General features: G+C 41.8%; 2 protein-coding genes across 2 annotated transcripts in view; one reads left to right on the forward strand and one right to left on the reverse strand.

Annotated features, from left to right (window-relative positions):
- Positions 1-1984, forward strand: part of LOC123519268 (glycine-rich RNA-binding protein 3, mitochondrial-like) — a 2789-nt gene extending 805 nt beyond the window's left edge. The window contains exons 2-5 of the mRNA XM_045280395.1: positions 1-46; positions 216-733; positions 1125-1357; positions 1470-1984. The exon at positions 1-46 is cut by the window's left edge and continues 114 nt beyond it. Coding sequence (XP_045136330.1) covers positions 1-46; positions 216-733; positions 1125-1357; positions 1470-1671 — 999 coding nt within the window. The 3' untranslated portion in view covers positions 1672-1984. The remainder of the gene's footprint in view (positions 47-215; positions 734-1124; positions 1358-1469) is intronic.
- A 1882-nt stretch (positions 1985-3866) lies between these two features.
- On the reverse strand, positions 3867-19790 carry LOC123519267 (multidrug resistance-associated protein 1-like). The gene is given in 30 exon segments (XM_045280394.1): positions 3867-4270; positions 4373-4567; positions 4847-5013; positions 5221-5379; positions 5511-5666; positions 6056-6145; positions 6412-6538; positions 6668-6776; positions 6998-7087; positions 7090-7174; positions 7485-7705; positions 7830-8013; positions 8211-8541; positions 8968-9314; positions 9455-9622; positions 9973-10149; positions 10631-10827; positions 11495-11579; positions 12156-12302; positions 12501-12638; positions 13288-13439; positions 13656-13824; positions 14339-14519; positions 14928-15132; positions 15380-15576; positions 15737-15883; positions 16101-16262; positions 16680-16850; positions 17077-17271; positions 19673-19790. Coding segments are annotated over 25 exon segments (4038 nt in total). The 5' UTR covers positions 15426-15576; positions 15737-15883; positions 16101-16262; positions 16680-16850; positions 17077-17271; positions 19673-19790; the 3' UTR covers positions 3867-4158.
- Positions 19791-19949: the final 159 nt, after the last annotated feature.

Raw genomic sequence — 19949 nt, forward strand, 5'->3', positions numbered from 1 at the left:
TCCGGCGCCCTCGCTACCCTAGGCCTACTGGGGGCTGTGGGCATTGGTGAGTAGGCCCAGGAGGAGGAGGAGGAGGAGGAGGAGGAGGAGGAGGAGGAGGAGGAGGAGGAGGAGGAGGAGGAGGAGGAGGAGGATTGATATATTTCTGCTATACTTGTTTTAATCATTCTCTTACAGTCATTAATCTCTCTCTCTCTCTCTCTCTCTCTCTCTAGGTGTGGCACTCAAGAAGAAATTCCACGGAGGGTATGGCGGGTATCGTAGCGGCTATGGCGGCTACAACAAAGGGCATTATGGCGGCGGTTATGGTTATGGGAAGGGACACGGCGGCGGGTATGGGAAGGGAGGCTATGGGCATGGGAAGGGAGGCTATGGGTATGGTAGTAGTAGCTATAGTGGATATGGGAGTCATGAGGTAGGCTATGGGCACAGTGGAGGTGGATATGGACACAGTGGAGGTGGTTATGGACACAGTGGAGGCGGATATGGAGGTGGATATGGTAGCGGGGAGCATGGCCATGGACAGGGGTATGGAGGATCTGGTAGTGGATATGGGGGTTCTGGAGGTGGATATGGGGGTTCCGGAGGTGGATATGGTGGTGGGTTCGTTAATGGCGGGTATGGAGGAGGGTTCGGTGGGGGTGACAGCTTCGAGGTCGGTCATGGGGGGTATGGCGGGGGTGGATCGTTTCCTGTGCCCCTAGGACCTGCAAGACGCCGCCGGGATGTACAGGTATGTTGTTGTAGTAGTAGTAGAAGAAGTAGAAGTAGAAGTAGAAGTAGAAGTAGAAGTAGTAGCAGTAGAAGTAGAAGGAGCAGTAGTAGAAACCTCATTAAACCCCTTAACTACCTGACGCGTTTCCATATTTATTCTGCTTACTATTTGGTGATTCTATACAGCTTCCGAAACCTATATGGGAGATTAGAATAGTGAAGAATTTGGACCATTAACCTTCTGACCTCCATAAACCCTTCCTAATGTCTAATAATACACAAGTCTCAAGGTAAAAATGTGTCGCAGCATTGAAGGGATTTAAAGCAAAATCAAAACCAAAGCAACAGCAACAAAAACAATATCAATAAACAACAACAAAAATAACAGCGTGACCCTAAAACCCCACCAGAACAACAGCAGCGAGAACAAGGACTGGAAGAAGAAGGGAGACACTGAAGAACTAAAGAAGATAGAACTAAAATACAAAGAAGGGGGAGAGGAGGAGGAAGTGGAGGAGGAGGAAGTGGAGCTGCTGCTGGGGGAGGACCATTTAGGATGCGCCCGCATGCTGGTATGTGAGTTGGCTTCCCGCTCCCCTGGCCTCCTCCCACCACCCCATCAGGCAGTGCTTTCCTTCGTCAGGTGGGTGTTCTTGTTCTTGTTATTGCTCTGTTTAGTTGAAGTTCAATGCAACAGCAGAAATCTTCACTTTATTCCACCACTAACACATTAACATCTTCTTGCCTCACCACAGAAGCGAAGGCAGCAGGAATCTGGACATGAAGCCTGGTGATGAACGAGCGAATCAGAGTGAAGCAGCTTCGGGCATGGCAAGGCTGTGGAAGGCCTCAGAGGAAGGGAGAGGAGGTGCCCAGTGCTCCAAACTTTACCCTAAGTGCCCCTTCACTGCCAACGGGGTCATGGAGATAGTGAGAGAGGTCGCCGAAGCTCAGTAAAGCAATCGTTCGAAGCTTCACATGTGGTTCGAGGCCGTGAATTCAATAATTATTAAGCTCTATTTCTCTTTGCTATCTCTCAGGTAATTAAAATGTTTTGTATTTTATCTATGAAGTTATGCTTTTCAGAGGTTTATTTTGCTACAATCTGTTGAATTTCTCAGGTTAGGAGTTAGCAGACGTTTTGCATTTTTTTTTTTTCTTTTATGTTTAAAGTTAATGTATCTGTTTTTCAAAAGGTGTGACGTGTGTAAATAAGTGTGTGCTGTGTGGATAATCTATTTAATAAAGGTGTAGTTGTAATAATTACTTTTTTTTTCTACCTTGTGTGTGTGTGTGTGTGTGTGTGTGTGTGTGTGTGTGTGTGTGTGAAATAGGTATATTGAAACACTAATTAAGTATATCTCTCTCTCTCTCTCTCTCTCTCTCTCTCTCTCTCTCTCTCATTCCACCACTTAAATCACTTTCTCTCAAAATCAACAATCAAGGTAAAACGTCACTTTCTTGCACTGTGACCCCTCACCGCCGCCACCCCCCTCAATCCCATATTCCCTCCCACCCTCCCCCACATAAAGTCTAACTATTGTTTCTGCACTTCGTATTACCTACTTCCTGTATCAAATCACCCTGTTATCAGCACTCCTTCCCTCCCATAAGGAACAAAGTGCTTATTCTGAACTAATACCCAATTGGCCGAGTTAGACATACGCCGTACCATCCCATCACCTTACATCACATCACACGTTTTCCCATCGCATCACCAACACATAATACCACTCTTGTCGTCCATGCCGTTATCATTAACCTCTTCAGTACCATGACACGTTTCAAATTTTATTCTGCAAACTGTATGGAGATTTCATTCAGCTTCAGAAACTTGTGGGGATTAAAACCGTAAAGACTCCGGCTATTAATCTTCTCACCACCTTAGACCCTTCCTATTTTAAGTAAAATCGTCGAATTATAATCAAAACTTCCGGTAAAAAATGCGTCCCAGTACTAAAGGAGTTATAGACACCATCATCACTGCAACTAATTATAAGCAAGCTCAAACACATCATAAATGTAAACAAACATGTAAAAAGAATGAAAAGGCAGGCCACGTGAACACTTACCGGGCGAGGCTGTCTGAAAGTTTGGTCACTCTGGTGTTCTCGTGTTTTCCTTCCTAAGCAACACAGACCTTACTTCCCTTACTTGGTCACGTCTGAAGCACACACATTATTCCTGGTAGCTGTGAGCACCTCGTCATAGCTCACATAAAGGCAGATAATTAACAAATGACACTACGACACCAAGCAACCACGTAACTGCCCGCCACTTCATATATCACGTCCTTTCCCTCACTTTCCCATCTACTTCCGGGCGTTTCACATGTTTTTCTTATAGGTAGAAACATGGGGAACACTCACTAGTTTCACATAAGCTCGTGACACCAATTAATGGGGAAAATAACAACGAAATATTGCAATGGCGGGAGATCAGGCTTCACTAACACAAAACACTACAAATGACTAATGGATGCGTCACTACACGGCGCATGACGCATGTGCGCGGGATGTTGACAAGTGTGTGTACTGCAAGTTTCCATACATAATAAAAATAAACGGTTTTACATGAAACCCCATTCTAATTTATATAATATGGTCTACATAACTAACATTGCGTTGAAAACAACACATTTTAGAGCTTGTCCTCCATTGGTGAGGAACATGTGTTCAATGCTTGTAATGGCGGAGTTGATATGTTGTTGGAGATTGTCTTGTATTTTTCCTGGTACACTAAAGGATTAAATAATCCTCAAATTAAGTCATCACAAGGGAGCTCCCCTCCAATTAAGTAATTTGTCCTGCTGCTAGGCAACAAAGGCCATATAGCTGCTAGATGTCATTAGTGGGGTTCGAATCGATGCCCGGCCCCCGCAATCTACCACCATCGTGGCAGAATGCGGCGCATTAATCCGCGTGACCACTAGGACACTCCTGGTACACTAGATATAACCTTAAATACCTCCAAGATTAACAAGTGCGTAGACGCACGCTGGGCTCTATTTCGCTCGTTGTAAGTTCACGGACAAAATGCAGTTCAATCTTTAGACGTTATGGCTCTCGATAAAATTACTACATAATTTCCATGGCTTGAGGATGTTCTCTTGTAACTACGTACACGTTTACAAGTGACATCAAGGCAGCAAATAAAATTAAATACTTTATTCAAATATATACAGGTTGTTTTATTATTATATGAACCCTGAAATATTCTATTAGGTGGGGTACAATAATCAATCAAATTAGAATTTCGATTTTATATTGGAATGTGTAAAATAAAACAAAAATAAATGATACCATAAAAGTACCAGATGAAAGACAAACTCTCCACTATCATTATTATCACCTTGTAGCGCCTCTACACTCACAAGTCATTGGGAAGCATGACAGAAAACACGTGTGCCTCTGAAGACACACGGTGGCACCATCACCCTTATCATCAGACCAGGCCAGAGTCCTTAGCCATGTTATGGAAGATGGAGTCCTTCTGGGCCAGCAGGGCAGAGGGGCTGTCAAATTCTGCTATCCTGCCCCGCTCCATTACCATTACTCTGTTGGGGGGAAGGAGAAAACTTACTACTACTACTACTACTACAACTACTGCTACTGTTACTACCACCACTACTGTCACAAATACACCCACCACCACTCACTTGTCACTATCCAATATGGTGTTGAGTCGATGGGCGATGGTGAGCACTGTGCACTGGGGAAACTCATTCTTTATGGTGGTCTGGATGAGTTGGTCTGTCTGTACATCCACTGCTGCTGTGGCTTCATCCAGCACCAAGAGAGGGGACTTTCTTAGCAGTGCCCTGGCCAGTCCCACCAGCTGTCTCTGCCCAACACTGAGTAGAAAAGAGTAAAGGAGAAGGAAGATGGTAAAAGAAAGAAAACAGGAGATGATAAGAAGCAGAGGTGTTTTGGTAGGTAAAGAAAAAAAGATGGTTAAGAAAATGGAAAGAATATAAGTGTAAGGAAGAGGGCAAGAAGATGGGAAAAGGGACAAGAGAAGGTAAAAAAGATTAACTGTTGTGTGGTCTCTCTTTCTATCTCTCTACTTCAATATAGCCATTTTATCCTTCATTATGTGTGCATATGCATGTGTGTGTGTGTGTGTGTCTCACCTAAGATTAGCTCCACCTTCCTCCACCACCATAGAAAGCCCCAGGGATTGTTTCCTCACCACGGGGGCAAGGTGGGCCAGCTCCAGGGCTCGCCACACCTCCTCATCCCCCAGAGTGCCAGCTGGATCCAGGTTGAGCCGCAGAGTGCCACTGAATAGCACAGGATCCTGAGGGAGAGGAGAAAGGAGTGTTGCAATTGTGAAGGTAAGGATGAGAATTATAAGATATAGATGTATGGGAAAGAGATAGTTAGGAATAATTTAAGGTGAAGGAGTGTTATATATAAGCAGTAAGAGTTAAGGGATGCTACAATCATGCAGGTAAAGGTTAAAAAGTGTTAATTTGCCTGCTAATATATGGTATTTATCACACACCTGAGGAATAATAGTGACACGGCTTCGAAGGTCCTGCAGCCCCACTTTACTGATGTCTCTACCATCCACCTCAATGGTTCCTGATGCAGCCTCAATGATGCGGAAGAGGCCCAGGGTGAGAGAAGACTTGCCTGCCCCTGTCCTCCCCACAATTCCCACCTATAGAGATGAGAAAATCTCATTAGAAATGCATGCAGGGGAAATGGAGATGGTAAAATGATTGGAATAATAAGTCTATTCACATTCAACTATATTCCTCTTTCTTCTCTTATGGCCACCACCACCAGTACCTTCTCCCCAGGCATCACAGAGCAGGACACACCATGCAGCACCAGTTTCAGTTCAGGACGGTAGCGCGCCTTGTATCCCTTGAACACTACGCCCCCTGCATGTGGCCACAGCTTGGGGGGACCATCCTGCACTGTCCATGGGGCCTCCTTTTCCTCCTGCAGACATGGATCAAGAGATATGTTAAGGAGAGCAAATAGGAAAGGGAAAAATAAAGTGGAAAAATGAAAATAAAGAAAATGGGTAAGAAATATATATATATATCAAGTCAACATAAAAACAAAGAGAGAATTGATGGGGGTAAAAAGCATAAACAGTATGAAATAAAATAAAAAGATGAAAGCAAAAAATATTGAACTAAATATGATCAAAGAAAGAGATGATATAAATGATAAACAAACAATATAAGAATGAATATATAAAAGTAAATATGAATAAATTAGCTGCACTTATGTGTGTGTGTGTGTGTGTGTGTGTGTGTGTGTGTGTGTGTGTGTGTGTGTGTGTGTGTGTGTGTGTGTGTGTGTGTGTGTGTGTGAGCATTTACCTCAATGTACTCCTTTATTCGCTCCACCGACACAATGTTCGCCTCAATCTCTGAACACATTCTGACAAAGTAGTTGAGGATCACTGTGATCTGTAGGGAAGAAGCACAAATTAATAATGCAAGTTACAATGATGAAGCTTACAGTGCTTGAGACGATAATGCTGTACGTACACAGACACAAAGAAACATGAAGGAAGAACAAAACTGGAGTATAACATTTATTCCTTATGACACTGCTTGGGTGAGTCTAATCTAACCTAAATAACATAAGTAGGATGGTAAAGACACTGTTTATAATGTGCCTCATCTAATCTGAAGTAACAGGTGCTATGTAGATGAAAGCAGAGCAAACTTACATTCAGAGCATAGGTGATGGAGAGACCTACAAGCCCTGGACTGACAGAGCCTCTGCCCACCACAGCAAAGATAGCAGCAGAGAACACTATGAGGTTACCAGCGCACTCTAGCCGCACTGCCAGCCACCTGCAGGAGTTGATGGAGTACAAATGAAGAGGAGGAGTAGGAAGGAGATATACTAATTTAATGAGAAACGACATGACATTACAATCTTAACTGAATCCTGTTGAAATGCAAGCAGGTAAATCCACACACCTGTTACACATTGCCATGGCCAGGAAGCTTTGCATAGATGCATTTAGTTTAGCCTGGCAGCTTCCAATGAACGACTCCTGCTTCCTGAAGGCACGGATGGTAGACACTCCTGAAGATGGTGAAAGTGGAAATGGTGGAGGAGGTGGAAGAAATAGAGGATGGGAAGAGGGAGATATAAGAAGGAAATACATAAATGAAAAATTAAAATGACATCTCATGATGCTACTTCTGTATCAAATTATCATACATCACATTGTTACCTAGATTTGCAATTATAGAAGTGAGTTGATGTCTGCAGTGGCCAGCTCTCCTCCTACCACTGATACTCACCCTGTACTGTCTCCCGGAAGAAGGTGTAGACGGGAGAGGATGCAGCTGACTCAATCCTCCTGACCTGTCTGTGCGTCATAGTGTACAGCCGAGGAGGATAAAGTACAGGGCCATCACAGGTACCACCACTCCCACCCATGGTACTGACCCTATTACCACCAGGAGTGTTGTCACCACCTACAAGAGGAAGTGTCATGTTGAGTTAGGAGACTAATGGGTGAGAGGGGTGGGAGAGAGAGAGAGAGAGAGAGAGAGAGAGAGAGAGAGAGAGAGAGAGAGAGAGAGAGAGAGAGAGAGAGAGAGAGAGAGAGAGAGAGAGAGAGAGAGAGAGAGAGAGAGAGAGAGATGAATGACACATAAATTCAAGACCAAACTAGGTAACAATAACCAAAATAGAAACAGGTTAACATAGTAATTCTTTCCTGTATGTCTCAAATAGATCAATATAACTTTATAGGTAAACACAGCAAAACAAACCCACACCTACCTGAGTAAAGGCACCCATTCCTGTCACAAGCATCATGGGTAACACAGAGTCCAGTACATTCATCTCCTTACTCAGCCTATTGAGCACTCTGCCACTGGGATTTGTATCAAAGAACTGAATGGGCAGGTGAAGGAGTGCATCTAGGAGAATGTCATGTATCCTCCTCCCAGCCTTCAGACACCCTTGCCTAAGCATCACCAGACTTAGGTAAAAAAATATGGCTGCAAGTACAAATGAGAGAAAATAAAGTACCAGTTTTTTTTTCTTTTAATATATGACTTAATTGGTCTTGGTATTCTTATTTTATTCACATAGTACCTTTATTTATTTCGGATAATCACTCACCTTGGCCCACTCCAAAGGCACCATAAATAAACAGGAACTGAAGACGATCAAACTCTTCCTCCTCCACACTGGCAGTAGTATTGGTAATGTTAGCAGCAGCAGCAGTAGTGTTGGCGACAGTGGCAGTAATGGTTTGTGATGTAGACCAATATGAGAGCCAGATATTGCTGCCAGCTTGACAACCCTGTAACAGAGAAAATAAAAATATATCAAATGCACGATGCTGTGAATTGCTGTGAAAAGGAGAGCTATTTGAACAAAGATAATAAGTATATTCAGTAATATGAAGACTTTTTTGTTATAATGGTCTTTAATGCACCAACACATAAGGGAGATGAATTTATTGGAGGCATAAGGTAGAATTGTAAGAGGAACACTCACCTGTCCCACAAAGAAAAAGAGAAGAGGGAGGACGAGTGAGACATGACCAACTGACTTAGCATAAAATTGATACACTCTCCATCCAACTCTCCCTGTTTGGGTAAATTCCTCCTTCACCAGCTGCCCTTCAACCTTTAGTCCTTTCTCCTTCATCTCCATGTCCCCTGTGCCCTCCACCACAGAGGAAGGTGATGTGGATATGGTGGAGGTGGAGGAGAACTTTCTGGAGACCCTTTTTTGGTATGGTGGTGGTGAGGTAGAGTCTTGTTTTCTGCAGTAAGTGTTGGTGGTAGTGGTGGTGGCACCCATCAGGCGGTGGTGACTGCTGGGTCTGTTGGGGTGAGAGAGATGAAGAAGGGTGAGGGAGGGATGGGGAAAATTAAGGAACATGAGGGAAAAGACTGAAAGAATGAATGAAGAACAATGAAATGGAAGAAGGTATAAAGAGGATGAAGGAAAGAAGAAAAATACATAGAAAACTAATACATATGTGAAGGGAAAAAGCAGAAGAATTAAAGAACAGAAAAGAAAAAAAGGGAAAAAGTAAGTAAGGAAGATAGAAAAGGAGTTACAACACAAACCAACAATATCTTTCCACACACACTCTTATTTCTACCAAACCAGACAAGAACTGGTAAGACTAAAAAGTGAACTGGCAACCAAGTGGACCTTTTTATTTTATTTTTTGTTGCCCTTGGATGGCTTCCCCTTTTACATATAAAAACAACAACAGGTTAGAACTGAACAAGAAACACACCTGGGGGAATCAACTTGGTGATGTGACTTTGAGCTCTGGGTTGAGATCTGCCTCAGGAGTGCTTGTGCCCCTGGGATATGCTCCAGCTGCTCACATAACTCCTCCAACCCCTGATCTTCCTCTCCTTCCTCCTTCTCTACCTCTTCCTCCTCCTTCAGATCCTCCTTCTTGTCCTCCTCCTTCTCCACTTTCTTATTGATGTGGTGGAGTAGAAGGCGTGCCAAAGTACCCTCTTTCTCCAGCAGCTCTCCACATGTCCCCTGCTCTACCAGCTGTCCACCCTCCACCACTACCACGTGATCTACCCTTGGTAGGAGCCAAAGGGCGTGGGTCACCAACACTCGAGTCTGATGAGGGGAAAAGGAAATTGATAGTGATATTGACAAACAGATGTAAGAAAGGCAATGGATGGATGGTAATAAAGAGTAGGTGGATGGATTGACTGCTACCTTACTTCTCTCTCTCTCTCTCTCTCTCTCTTCCTTACCTTGCTTGCCATGAGTCCTGAAGGTCCCAGCAGGCGATCAAAAATTAGCCTTCCTACATGTGCATCTACAGCACTGAGAGGGTCATCTAGCAACACTACATCTGCATCACTGTACACAGCACGGGCAAGGGCAACACGCTGCTTCTGGCCGCCACTTAAGTTGATGCCCTTGGGAGAGGAAAGAGGGAGGGTTGTTTTAGTAAGGCAGAGGGAGGAGGTAATGTAATATGCACGTCACACTCAGCATCATCTTCTATTGCATCTGAAAGAGGGAAAAAGGGATGAAGACGTTGGTATTTGGAAGGTAAGAGGAAAGGAAATGAGTAAAAGAGAGGATAAGAAATGGAGTGCATGAGAGGATTGATAAGTTAGGTAAGTGGAAATGGGACAGTAGCAAGTCTTCATCACATCCAGGTGGCCAATGTACCCTGAACATTTAGCAGAAAATCTCATCTCCAATGGCCCTGTATGAGGCTGAGACCCACATACGGACATCACACATACACACAGCTCCTCACCTTCTCTCCAATCTCTGTCAGATCACCAGCAGGCAGTATATCAAAGTCAGGCTGCAGGGCACAGGCATCCACTATCATTCTGAAGCGCCTCTCCTCATACGGCTGTCCCCAAGTTATGTTCTCCCTCAAAGTGGCATTCTGTAGCCATGCCTCCTGTGACACATAGGCAACCTGACCCTGTGGAAGATAAGGTGTAAGAAAATGCATATGAAGAGAAATGGAAGGCAAAGGAAGAAGTGTATTGGATGGATAGAGGAGAAAAACATGAAAAGGAGGAAGACAATAATGAAAAAAGGAAATAAAAAACAGATTGAAGCAGAGGCAGTGTGTAGGAGGACAAATATCAAGAGAAGGAACGGAATAAAGATAAGGAAAATGCTAAATTAAGAAAGAGAACAGATGATGCTGGAAAAGAATTACCATGAAGCTACTGATGAAGCAAAACAAGAGGAGGACAATAACAAGACAAAGAAAATGAGGAGGATGAGGAGGAGAAAGAACAAGAGGAAAAAGAAATGAACAAAAGAACATAAAAGAATCAAGACAAAGGAGATAATGTACTAGAGATAAAAGAGGAAGAAGACAATATAGAGGAACAAATGAAATTTGAAAGAAGAAAAAAAAATACACACACACACACACACACACACACACTTACATTCACCAATACACGTCCACTTGTCTTGTCCATCTGACCCAGTAAAGCAGAGAGGAGAGAGCTCTTGCCAGCCCCTATAGGACCCACCACTGCCACCAGCTGTCCCTTCTGCACCTTCAGATCCACCCCATGTAGTGTCCACTCTCCTGCAGCTCCACCCCAGCTGAATGTTCCATCCTCCACACTGATTGCACTGTCTATAGAAAGGAGGAATTAACCCCTTTCTACTTGATATTTGTGTACAATTGACATTAGGAAGGGTCTATGATGGTCAGAAGATTCATGGCCAGAGTCTTCACTATTTTAATCCCCCCAATGAGTTTTTGAGCCTATATAAAATCACCAAATAGTAAGCAGAATGAATATGGAAACTCATCATGGTACTGAAGAGGTTCAGGACACATTTATGGGAGTTATGAATGATTGATAGAAAGATGAGTAGTGAAATTAGTGCAATGGAGAAAGGAATGTTGGTGAATGGAAAGAGAACTAGATGGAATGGAGATTTGGAATGATTTGGAGAAAGGTGGTATATGATAAAATAGTATATGAATGAATGGATGGACGGAAAAGAGTTGATCATCATTAATTTTGAGATGAATGCTGTTTTTTTTCTATTCCCTATATTTTTATTATCTTTCCTTACCTTCCTTTACTTTCTTTCATATTACTTTTTTTCTTACCAAAATTTTTCCTGGGTTTTCTTTTGTTATTTCTCTTTTTCTCCTTCGTCATAACATTTCATTTTTTGAGTGTGTTTTTTAATTCCATCATTATTTCAACTGCTACTACTACTACTACTACTACTACTACTACTACTACTAGTCTACTACTACTGCTATGGTTACTGCCACCACTACTTACCTATCTTGGGGTCACTACACACAGCACTGGGATCCACATTAGTTGCAGCAAAGAATTTCTCTAGTCTGCCGAGGGACACTTTTGCCTGGTGGAGGAAAAGGAGGAGGAAAACTATAAGAAGAAGCAAAATGGGGAGAAAGAGGAATAAAAGGAAATAAAAAGAAGGATTAAGAGTATGAGGAATACAAGGAGAAGTACAAAGGAGTATGAATAAAATATATAAAAAAGATAAACTACTTTCATTTTAGCAATATCTATTTATCCTTATGTAACAACAAATATCATGAAGAAAAAGAAAGAAAAAAGACAACTCTAGGCCAAAAACAAGATATTTTCTCTTACTTTACATACAATATTGATATAAAAACAATAAATATACAATCTGAAGAATCTGTATGTTTTTAAGTGCTTTCATTATATTCTAGCCCGCCCTTCAATAACGGACACATTTTTTACCTTGAGATTTGCATACGATTAGATCATTTTATTGACATTAGGAACGGTCTATGGAGGTCAGAAGATTAATGGCCAGTCTTCACTATTCTAATACCCCCATATGAGTTTCTGAAGCTGTATAAATTCACCAAATAGTAAGCAGAAAGAATATGAAAACACATCATTCTACTGAAGAGGTTAAGGTGAGATCTGTTTACTATCATACCTGAATGCCCATAATGAGTATAGTGGACAGCTGATTGATAGGAATTCTGAGGAGATTGAAGAGAGCGATGGAGATAAAGGCCGTCTCGGCATCCAGCACATTATCTTCTGAGACCAGGATGTAGCTGGTGAAGGTGGCAAGGGAGACCTGTAAAATGGAAAAAGTGGTGAGTAGTAGTAGTAGTAGTAGTAGTAGTAGTAGTAGTAGTAGTAGTAGTAGTAGTAGTAGTAGTAGTAGTAGTAGTAGTTTGTTGTTTTTGTTGTGTATAAAATTAAACAAAAGAAAGGAAAGAGGAGAGGAAAGGAAAATTTAACTCCTTCCTGATTTTTCTCCCTCTGAACGTACCAAGTAAGGCGTGAGGAACCAGAGGAACACAGACACGGCTTCTAGGTAAGTAGCCTTCGTTAATAATTGTATTTCTTCCTTGCGCACCTGTTGCACCTGCTCCTTGAAGGGTTCCTCCCAAGCATTCAGTTTGAGTACCTTGAAGGAGAATTACAGAGAGTTACATGGGTTCACGAAACTATACACAAATAAGTTTGGTAAAGTTAAATAAATGAGAAAATTACTAAAGATTATATACATTACATTAAGACAACTGAATTAAATTATATTATATATGAGATATTAGTTCAGGATACACAGGAAGGTAAAAAAGAGGGAGGTTTTAAGACATATATCCCAACTATCTGGGTGTCTTTTTTTTTATTTTATGTTGTCCTTGGCCAGCTTTCTCCTCTTATATATAGAAAAGATTAAAAAAATTAGGTTGCATTACAGATTAGTATATAGCTTAGGTTGTCTGACATTCAGGAAGTGAAAGAACAACACTGATTGCATAACTATTGCCACCACTGCAAATTAAATCCATGAAATTTGAAGGTTTTAAAGAAACTCTCTCTCTCTCTCTCTCTCTCTCTCTCTCTCTCTCTCTGTTTGTCTGTCTGTTGTGGAGCCATGCAAGGCATAGGGAAATGAGGAGAGGTAAGAAAGGGGAAGTGGGAATGGAGGAAGAAGCAAAGAAAGATCAAAGAGAAGGGAAGGAATATCTCCTTATTTCTTGAATGTATGTTGTCTGATTCTCTCTCTCTCTCTCTCTCTCTCTCTCTCTCTCTCTCTCTCTCTCTCTCACCTTTATACCACTGATAATCTCACTAGAAATCTTAATCCTCTTGTCCTTCAGTTTCATTTGTTTGGTCTGCAACTCCTTCAGGCGCTTACCTACAGCAGCATTTAGGGGCATGAACAGCACCATCACAGCTAGCCCTGCCAGTACTGAGGTGCCTGGTGGAGGTGAGGTAAAGGAAAGGACTTCAGATAATGTTGATAGACACTTTGAGGCACGATGAGTGAGCAAAGAAAGCTGGAGAGGAAGAAAATGATAGAGGATGGGAAGAGAAAAGATAAGAGAAAGGAAAAAAAGGAGAAGGAACTAAGAAGAAAGAGATCATACAATAAAACAAGGATCTCTCTCTCTCCCTCTCTGATACAAACACTTACCAAGAATGTTCCACAGTTGCCACACAGCCACAATGGTGAAGAAGGGTAGAACAAGCCCCATACTGGACATTATGCTCAGGTCACTCACTTTTAAGGCATCTACAGACATGTGGTTGACTATTTCACCTGCTGTCGATTCCTTCCTGGCACTGGGAGAGATGGTGAGTGCCTGAGGAAGAGGGAAGCAGAGTGAGGATGTAACAAAAACACAATGTTAGATATGATTAGGAAAATACACAGATATTCTACACTATCTACACTTTACATATTTCTTATTGCTAGTGAGGGCTTCAAGAAAGGAACAATATAGATGGGAAACTTATAAAAGATGACTGATGTTCAAATATTTCTTTCTTATCTCTCTCCTCCTTCATCTATTTTTCGTTTTCTTAATTCCTCATTTTCTTATAGCATGGGCCTGTCTTGGATTCCTTGTGGGTATTATAGTAATCTCGACTGTTGATAATATACATGTACATACGTACACACAAATATGTATTCATCCTTCCTTCTCTTCCAGTATCTTCATCATACACATACATACACACAAATATGTATTCCTCCTTTTTCTCTTCCAGTATCTTCATCTTCAATTCCTCCTCCTGCACTAGGACACACATAAAAGTATGCTAACTTATAAAAATTCTTCTCTTTAATTTCTTTCTCCTTTGTCTCTCACTCACCTTGCGGTACACAGCCATGATGAGCGACGCCCGCAAACGTGCACAAACTTTGAAGGCCCGCAGGAAGAAGCCCTCACGTAGCAGACTGATGACGGTGTTGGTCAGGAGGAGACCCACTGCATACAGGTAGCCGTGCCAAGCGGGTTCTGAGGTGACGGCCGTGGTGAAGGAGATGAGGTTCCTGAAGGAAGATGTAGTAGTGATGGTGGTGAAGAAAGAGCATGGAGAGAAGAAACACTGATTATGAGAAAGAAAGAGAAAAGCAGAGGAGGTTACACATAGACACGAACAGTAAAAGAAAGAGAAATACTAATACTTTTCATTTAGGTATTTGGTTGTACAAGGAAGAAATATAGATAAGTATTAGTGATGGTGGTGAAGGAGGAAAATGGAGAGCAGAAACACTGATAATGAAGAAGAGAAACCAGAGAAGAATACATCAAGACACCATCAGTAAAAGGAAGAGAAAAACTAATACTTTTCATTTAGGTATTTTAGTGGTACAAGGGAAAAATATGGAGAGGTACTGTTGTTGCTACAGTACTACTATTAACAGCAGTATTAATTGTTGTTATTGTTGTCTACTCACCCTAGCAGCCAAGGTGTAAGGAAGAGCATCATATCAGCAGTCAGAAGGAGGAAGAAGCTAAACAGGTAAGGCCACATGTATGCCCTCAGTGCTACTCTCAAGACAGACAGGTGGTGGAGGCTTGCACCAACAACCACCACCCCCTCCAGTGTTGGTGGTGGTGACAGTGCTGGTCTCCTTGGGTGTGTGAGAAAGTGTCTTCCGTCTGAAATAAAGAGATACTTGTAGAGAGAGAGAGAGAGAGAGAGAGAGAGAGAGAGAGAGAGAGAGAGAGAGAGAGAGAGAGAGAGAGAGAGAGAGAGAATCAGACAACATACATTCAAGAAGTAGAGAGAGTCAAGAGACACTCCCTCCTTTCTCTTGATCTTTCTTTGCTTCTCCCTCCATTTCCACCTCCCCTCTCTTGCCTCTCCACATTTCCCTATGCCTCACATTCCTCCACACTCACCCACCTCTTGTAAGACAGTTCTCTACTCCAAGCATTCCTCCATGTAGCATCCACTGCCTCACTCCTGCAGTTTGGGGGCAGACTCCACAAGTCCTCCTTTGTGAGGGGCCGACACCACCCCTGCCACAAGAGTCGAGTAACCCAATGGTAGGTAATGCAGCTCAAGAAGGACGCTGCCTCCTCTGGGAACTCCTTCACCCCCTGTAGGAATAGAGGGTAGAAAAACTGAGTATAAACAATATAAATGAGGAGGAAGAGAGAAAAGAATAAAGAGATGGAAGAGAAGGGTGAGGTAAAGCAAGATGAAAAAGGAAGAAGAGAAAGGAAGGCCACCCACACCTCCGTCAGCACCCTGGCCTACCTTAGCGGATCCCTTGGGGCGCGACGCAGGGTCAGCAAAGCAATTAAGCAGGAGCAGAAGAACTGCACCACAGTATTGCAGTAGAAAAGTGCCAACCAAAGCTGGGTGGTGGACTGGTGCTGCTGGTGCTTCCCATGTCGTAGTGTTCTGGAGAGAGAGAGAGAGAGAGAGAGAGAGAGAGAGAGAGAGAGAGAGAGAGAGATTATTTTTTTATCCTTAAATATCTATAACAACTTTTCTTTTATGAGAGAAAGAGGATAGAAATCTTCCATTCATTGTTGCTATTTCCATTACATATACTGATATTCTCTGGTCTGTGTAAAAGAAGAATTTCTCCTATCTTCTACCTGGCAGACACACCCACCTGTAAGCTGTCCTGAAGGTGACGGTGTAGGTGGAGCTCTGCAATTATGTCCTTCAGCTGAGGCAGGCCACACACAACCATCAAGCCCCAGAAGATGAAGAGAAGGCCACTGCTTCGTTGACCTGCCCTCCTGCAGGCTGCCACCATTACCACTGCCACTCCCTAAAAATTATATAAATTTTCAGTGTACTAAAAAAAGAAACATGTCTTTAACAGAACTATCAAAATGTACATTTCCTTTGAGAATTTACAAGAAACACAATACCCAAGAAAAGTGATGAGAAAGAATTTATTGAAGAGAAATTATTTATTATCTTTTTATATATTTATTTTTTTTCTAAGAAACGCACCACGTGGCCTTGTGCCCATAACGTTGCATTGGGTTGGATTTACAAAGCAATACTCTCTCATTTACTTCAACTACTTAATCAAAATATTGGGGTGAATATGGAAAAAAAAGCGTCAATAAGGAAGTACAAATAAAAGAATGAAATTTTAACAGCCATGGGCATAAAAGAGCGAGTGTGTGAATTTCAGTACACACACACACACACACTTCATCTTTCATAGGACACTTACATAGGACACAAGGAGAATTACGGGCGCCACCAAGTCCACAGGTAAAGGTGGAGGTGGCAGTGGTGAAGGGAAGAGACCTGTTACTCCATCACCACTACCTCCTGCTGCTGCTGCTGCTAACACGACCGCCACCTCCGCAAGAGTCGCCGCCGTTACCATCACGGACAGGACCTATGGACAGACACCGCCCCATATTATGAAATCTAAGTTATTTTCCGAAACAACATAGATGATTGTTTAACTTGTTAATATTTCTTTCCTCAACTGACGATGCTGAATAATTGACAGTATTTTCCACTACAGAGCTTGTGCAGAGAGAGGAGAGAGGAAAGGAGGGAGGAAGAAAAAGACGAATATTCATTAAACGCAGAAACAAAACAAAAGGAAAAGATCTTACCAACTTGCATGCGAGTCGCGGAAACCAAGGCAAAGGAGCAGCTGGGGCCGGTAAGAAGGAGGGCCTGTGGTGCATTGACACGAGGGCAGGAGGGGCACACACCCACAGGAACAGACAGGGACCCCAGGTAAGCGCAGTCCTTTCCACACATCTTCCTAGGGTGGGATGATCCGTTTGCCATGCCTCTGTGATGTTCTGCAAGGTAATGTAGTAGTAGTAGTAGTATTAGTAGCCATATTGTTATTATTATTGTTATTATTATTATTATTATTATTATTATTATTATTATTATTATTATTAGTAGTAGTAGTAGTAGTAGCAGTAGTAGTAATAGTAGTAGTAGTAGTATGGAAACTAACTTTTTTTTGCCCTTGGTAGTTCTCCCTCTTACATAAAAAAATAGTATTAGTGTTAATAGTATTAGTAGTAATGGTGTTAGTAGTATTAGTAGTAGTAGTATTAACAGTAGTGATAGTAGTAGTAGTAGTAGTAGTAGTAGTAGTAGTAGTAGTAGTAGCAGTAGTAGTAGCAGTACTTACCCAAAATGGACGACCACAGAAATCTTCAAAAAAATCAGTAGAGTCGTTTGCAGAATTCATGTGTGTGGGTTTGTCTGTACGTGTGTATGTTTGGCTGCGTGGTGAATGCAAAGCCACAGTCCCACAGTATAAAAAAGCGGATCTCTCAGCTAAGCAGGCACCCACGAATGTATCCTTATTTCTTCTTGGCTATAGTTTCCCTCTTGTCATTTCCGGTGTTTCTTTCCCTCCGTCGGGTTTCTTGCTATCTTTTACAATGCTTTTTCGTTTTCCCTTTCTTCTCTAATTGCAGCTGTTTTCAGTTTATCTCCTTCCTTTTTCTAAATAGTCTGAAAAAAAATCATAGCGGTAACTAGTAGTAGTAGTAGTAGTAGTAGTAGTAGTAGTAGTAGTAGTAGTAGTAGTAGTAGTAGTAGTTAGTTTTGCAGTTAGTAGTTATTGAGAGAGAGAGAGAGAGAGAGAGAGAGAGAGAGAGAGAGAGAGAGAGAGAGAGAGAGAGAGAGAGAGATTACATATAACCAACCATGTGAACTCTTATTTCGCAACAAAAAAATAACGAAACAATTTTTTTCTCTCAATTAATGATCATAAAACACTTGTGCACTGATAAAAGGGTGATGCTGGGGAGGGAGGGGGATGGGATATCTCTTTCTCTTTATATATACGTGTATATCATTACTGAATATATACCAATAAAAAAATAATAAAAAAAGGTAAACGTTAAAATTAGTCACTGGAACTTTAATGACTCACGATCAACTGGCAGAATATATGCAGATGAGTTCGTAACTACAAAGGAACATTGGATGATGAGTAATCACAACACCTGTGCAAATTTGTATACCTAATTAATTTGACGTATACCTAATTACAAACGGTACCACTAAACTTCCCTCCTCTTAACCCCTTCAATACTGGGACACATTTTTACCCTCAGATTTCTGTACGATTAGATAATTTCATTTACATTAGGAAGGGTCTATGGAGGTTAGAAGATTAATGGCCACAGTTTTCACTATTTTAATCCCCTACATGAGTTTCTGAAGCTGTATAAAAGCACCAAATAGTAAGCAGAATGAATATGGAAACGCGTCACGGTACTGAAGGGGTAAATAAACGAATACAAAGCAGAAATCTAATTAGCTGAACTGCATCTAAGTGTTGTGTACAGATCGAGAACAGAAGAAGCTTGTACGTAAGACTTTCAATCAAGGTTAGAACTCAGAACAGTATACACGATCTCATTTAGCTGCTGTCTCCCTCTAACTGTGTCACGGCAGGGTTAGCTACACACTCTATTCCGCTTCCATTTTACTCACTCATCTCTTTCCGGCCAAAATTCATGTTTATCTCACACTCACTCATCACTCATTTATGCTGCCTCATCTCCGCTACCCTCACTGCATCTATCTATCTATATGTCCGTCTGTCTATCTCTATCTATCTATCCATCTACCTACCTATCTCTATCTATCCTTGTCTATCTATCTACTATATCTATCCATCCATCTATCTATTACTGTGGAGGTCATGGTCATGGATATAGCTTAGATATAGAAATTTTCCTACTCTCTCTCTCTCTCTCTCTCTCTCTCTCTCTCACACACACACACACACACACACACACACACACACACACACACACACACACATCCTTAATGCTGGAAGCTGAAAGAAGAATGTTGGATAATAGAAGATGATAAGATGATGATGATGATGATGATGATGATGATGATGATAAAGTATTGAAGAGAGAGAGAGAGAGAGAGAGAGAGAGAGAGAGAGAGAGAGAGAGAGAGAGAGAGAGAGAGAGAGAGAGAGAGAGAATTTACCACTCATCTTTCAAACTCACGTACTGTTGAAAATGATCCTGCATACAGTAACACCACCACCACCACCACCACCACCACCAACAACAACAACAACAACAACAACAATAATAATAATAATAATAATAATAATAATAATAATAGTAACAGTAAAAATTCAAAATCACAGTATATAAGACATTTGACACTTTACAGTTACATGCCACTCTCCTTACTTCACGGCATTACCTCAGAGGCTCAGATAAGACCACTGTCACTGCTACAATATCTCACCGGATGCTAGCCCAGAGTCACGCACGCTAGAGCCAGCTTACAGAGACGCGCGTATACACCCCACCAATGATAAGAGGTTACTGAAGCATCTCGGTCTTGTAGCACCCTTTAAATATTCTGCCGCGGAAGGATATATGACGCAATTCAAGCCAAGTAGTCCGTGACCTTCCTTGTACGATACGAATGATAGCGCTAATATGACATGTTCCCTTTCTTATATTTTTTTTTTTTT

Source organism: Portunus trituberculatus, chromosome 45, assembly GCF_017591435.1.
Source record: "Portunus trituberculatus isolate SZX2019 chromosome 45, ASM1759143v1, whole genome shotgun sequence".
NCBI classification, from domain to species: Eukaryota; Metazoa; Arthropoda; class Malacostraca; order Decapoda; family Portunidae; genus Portunus; species Portunus trituberculatus.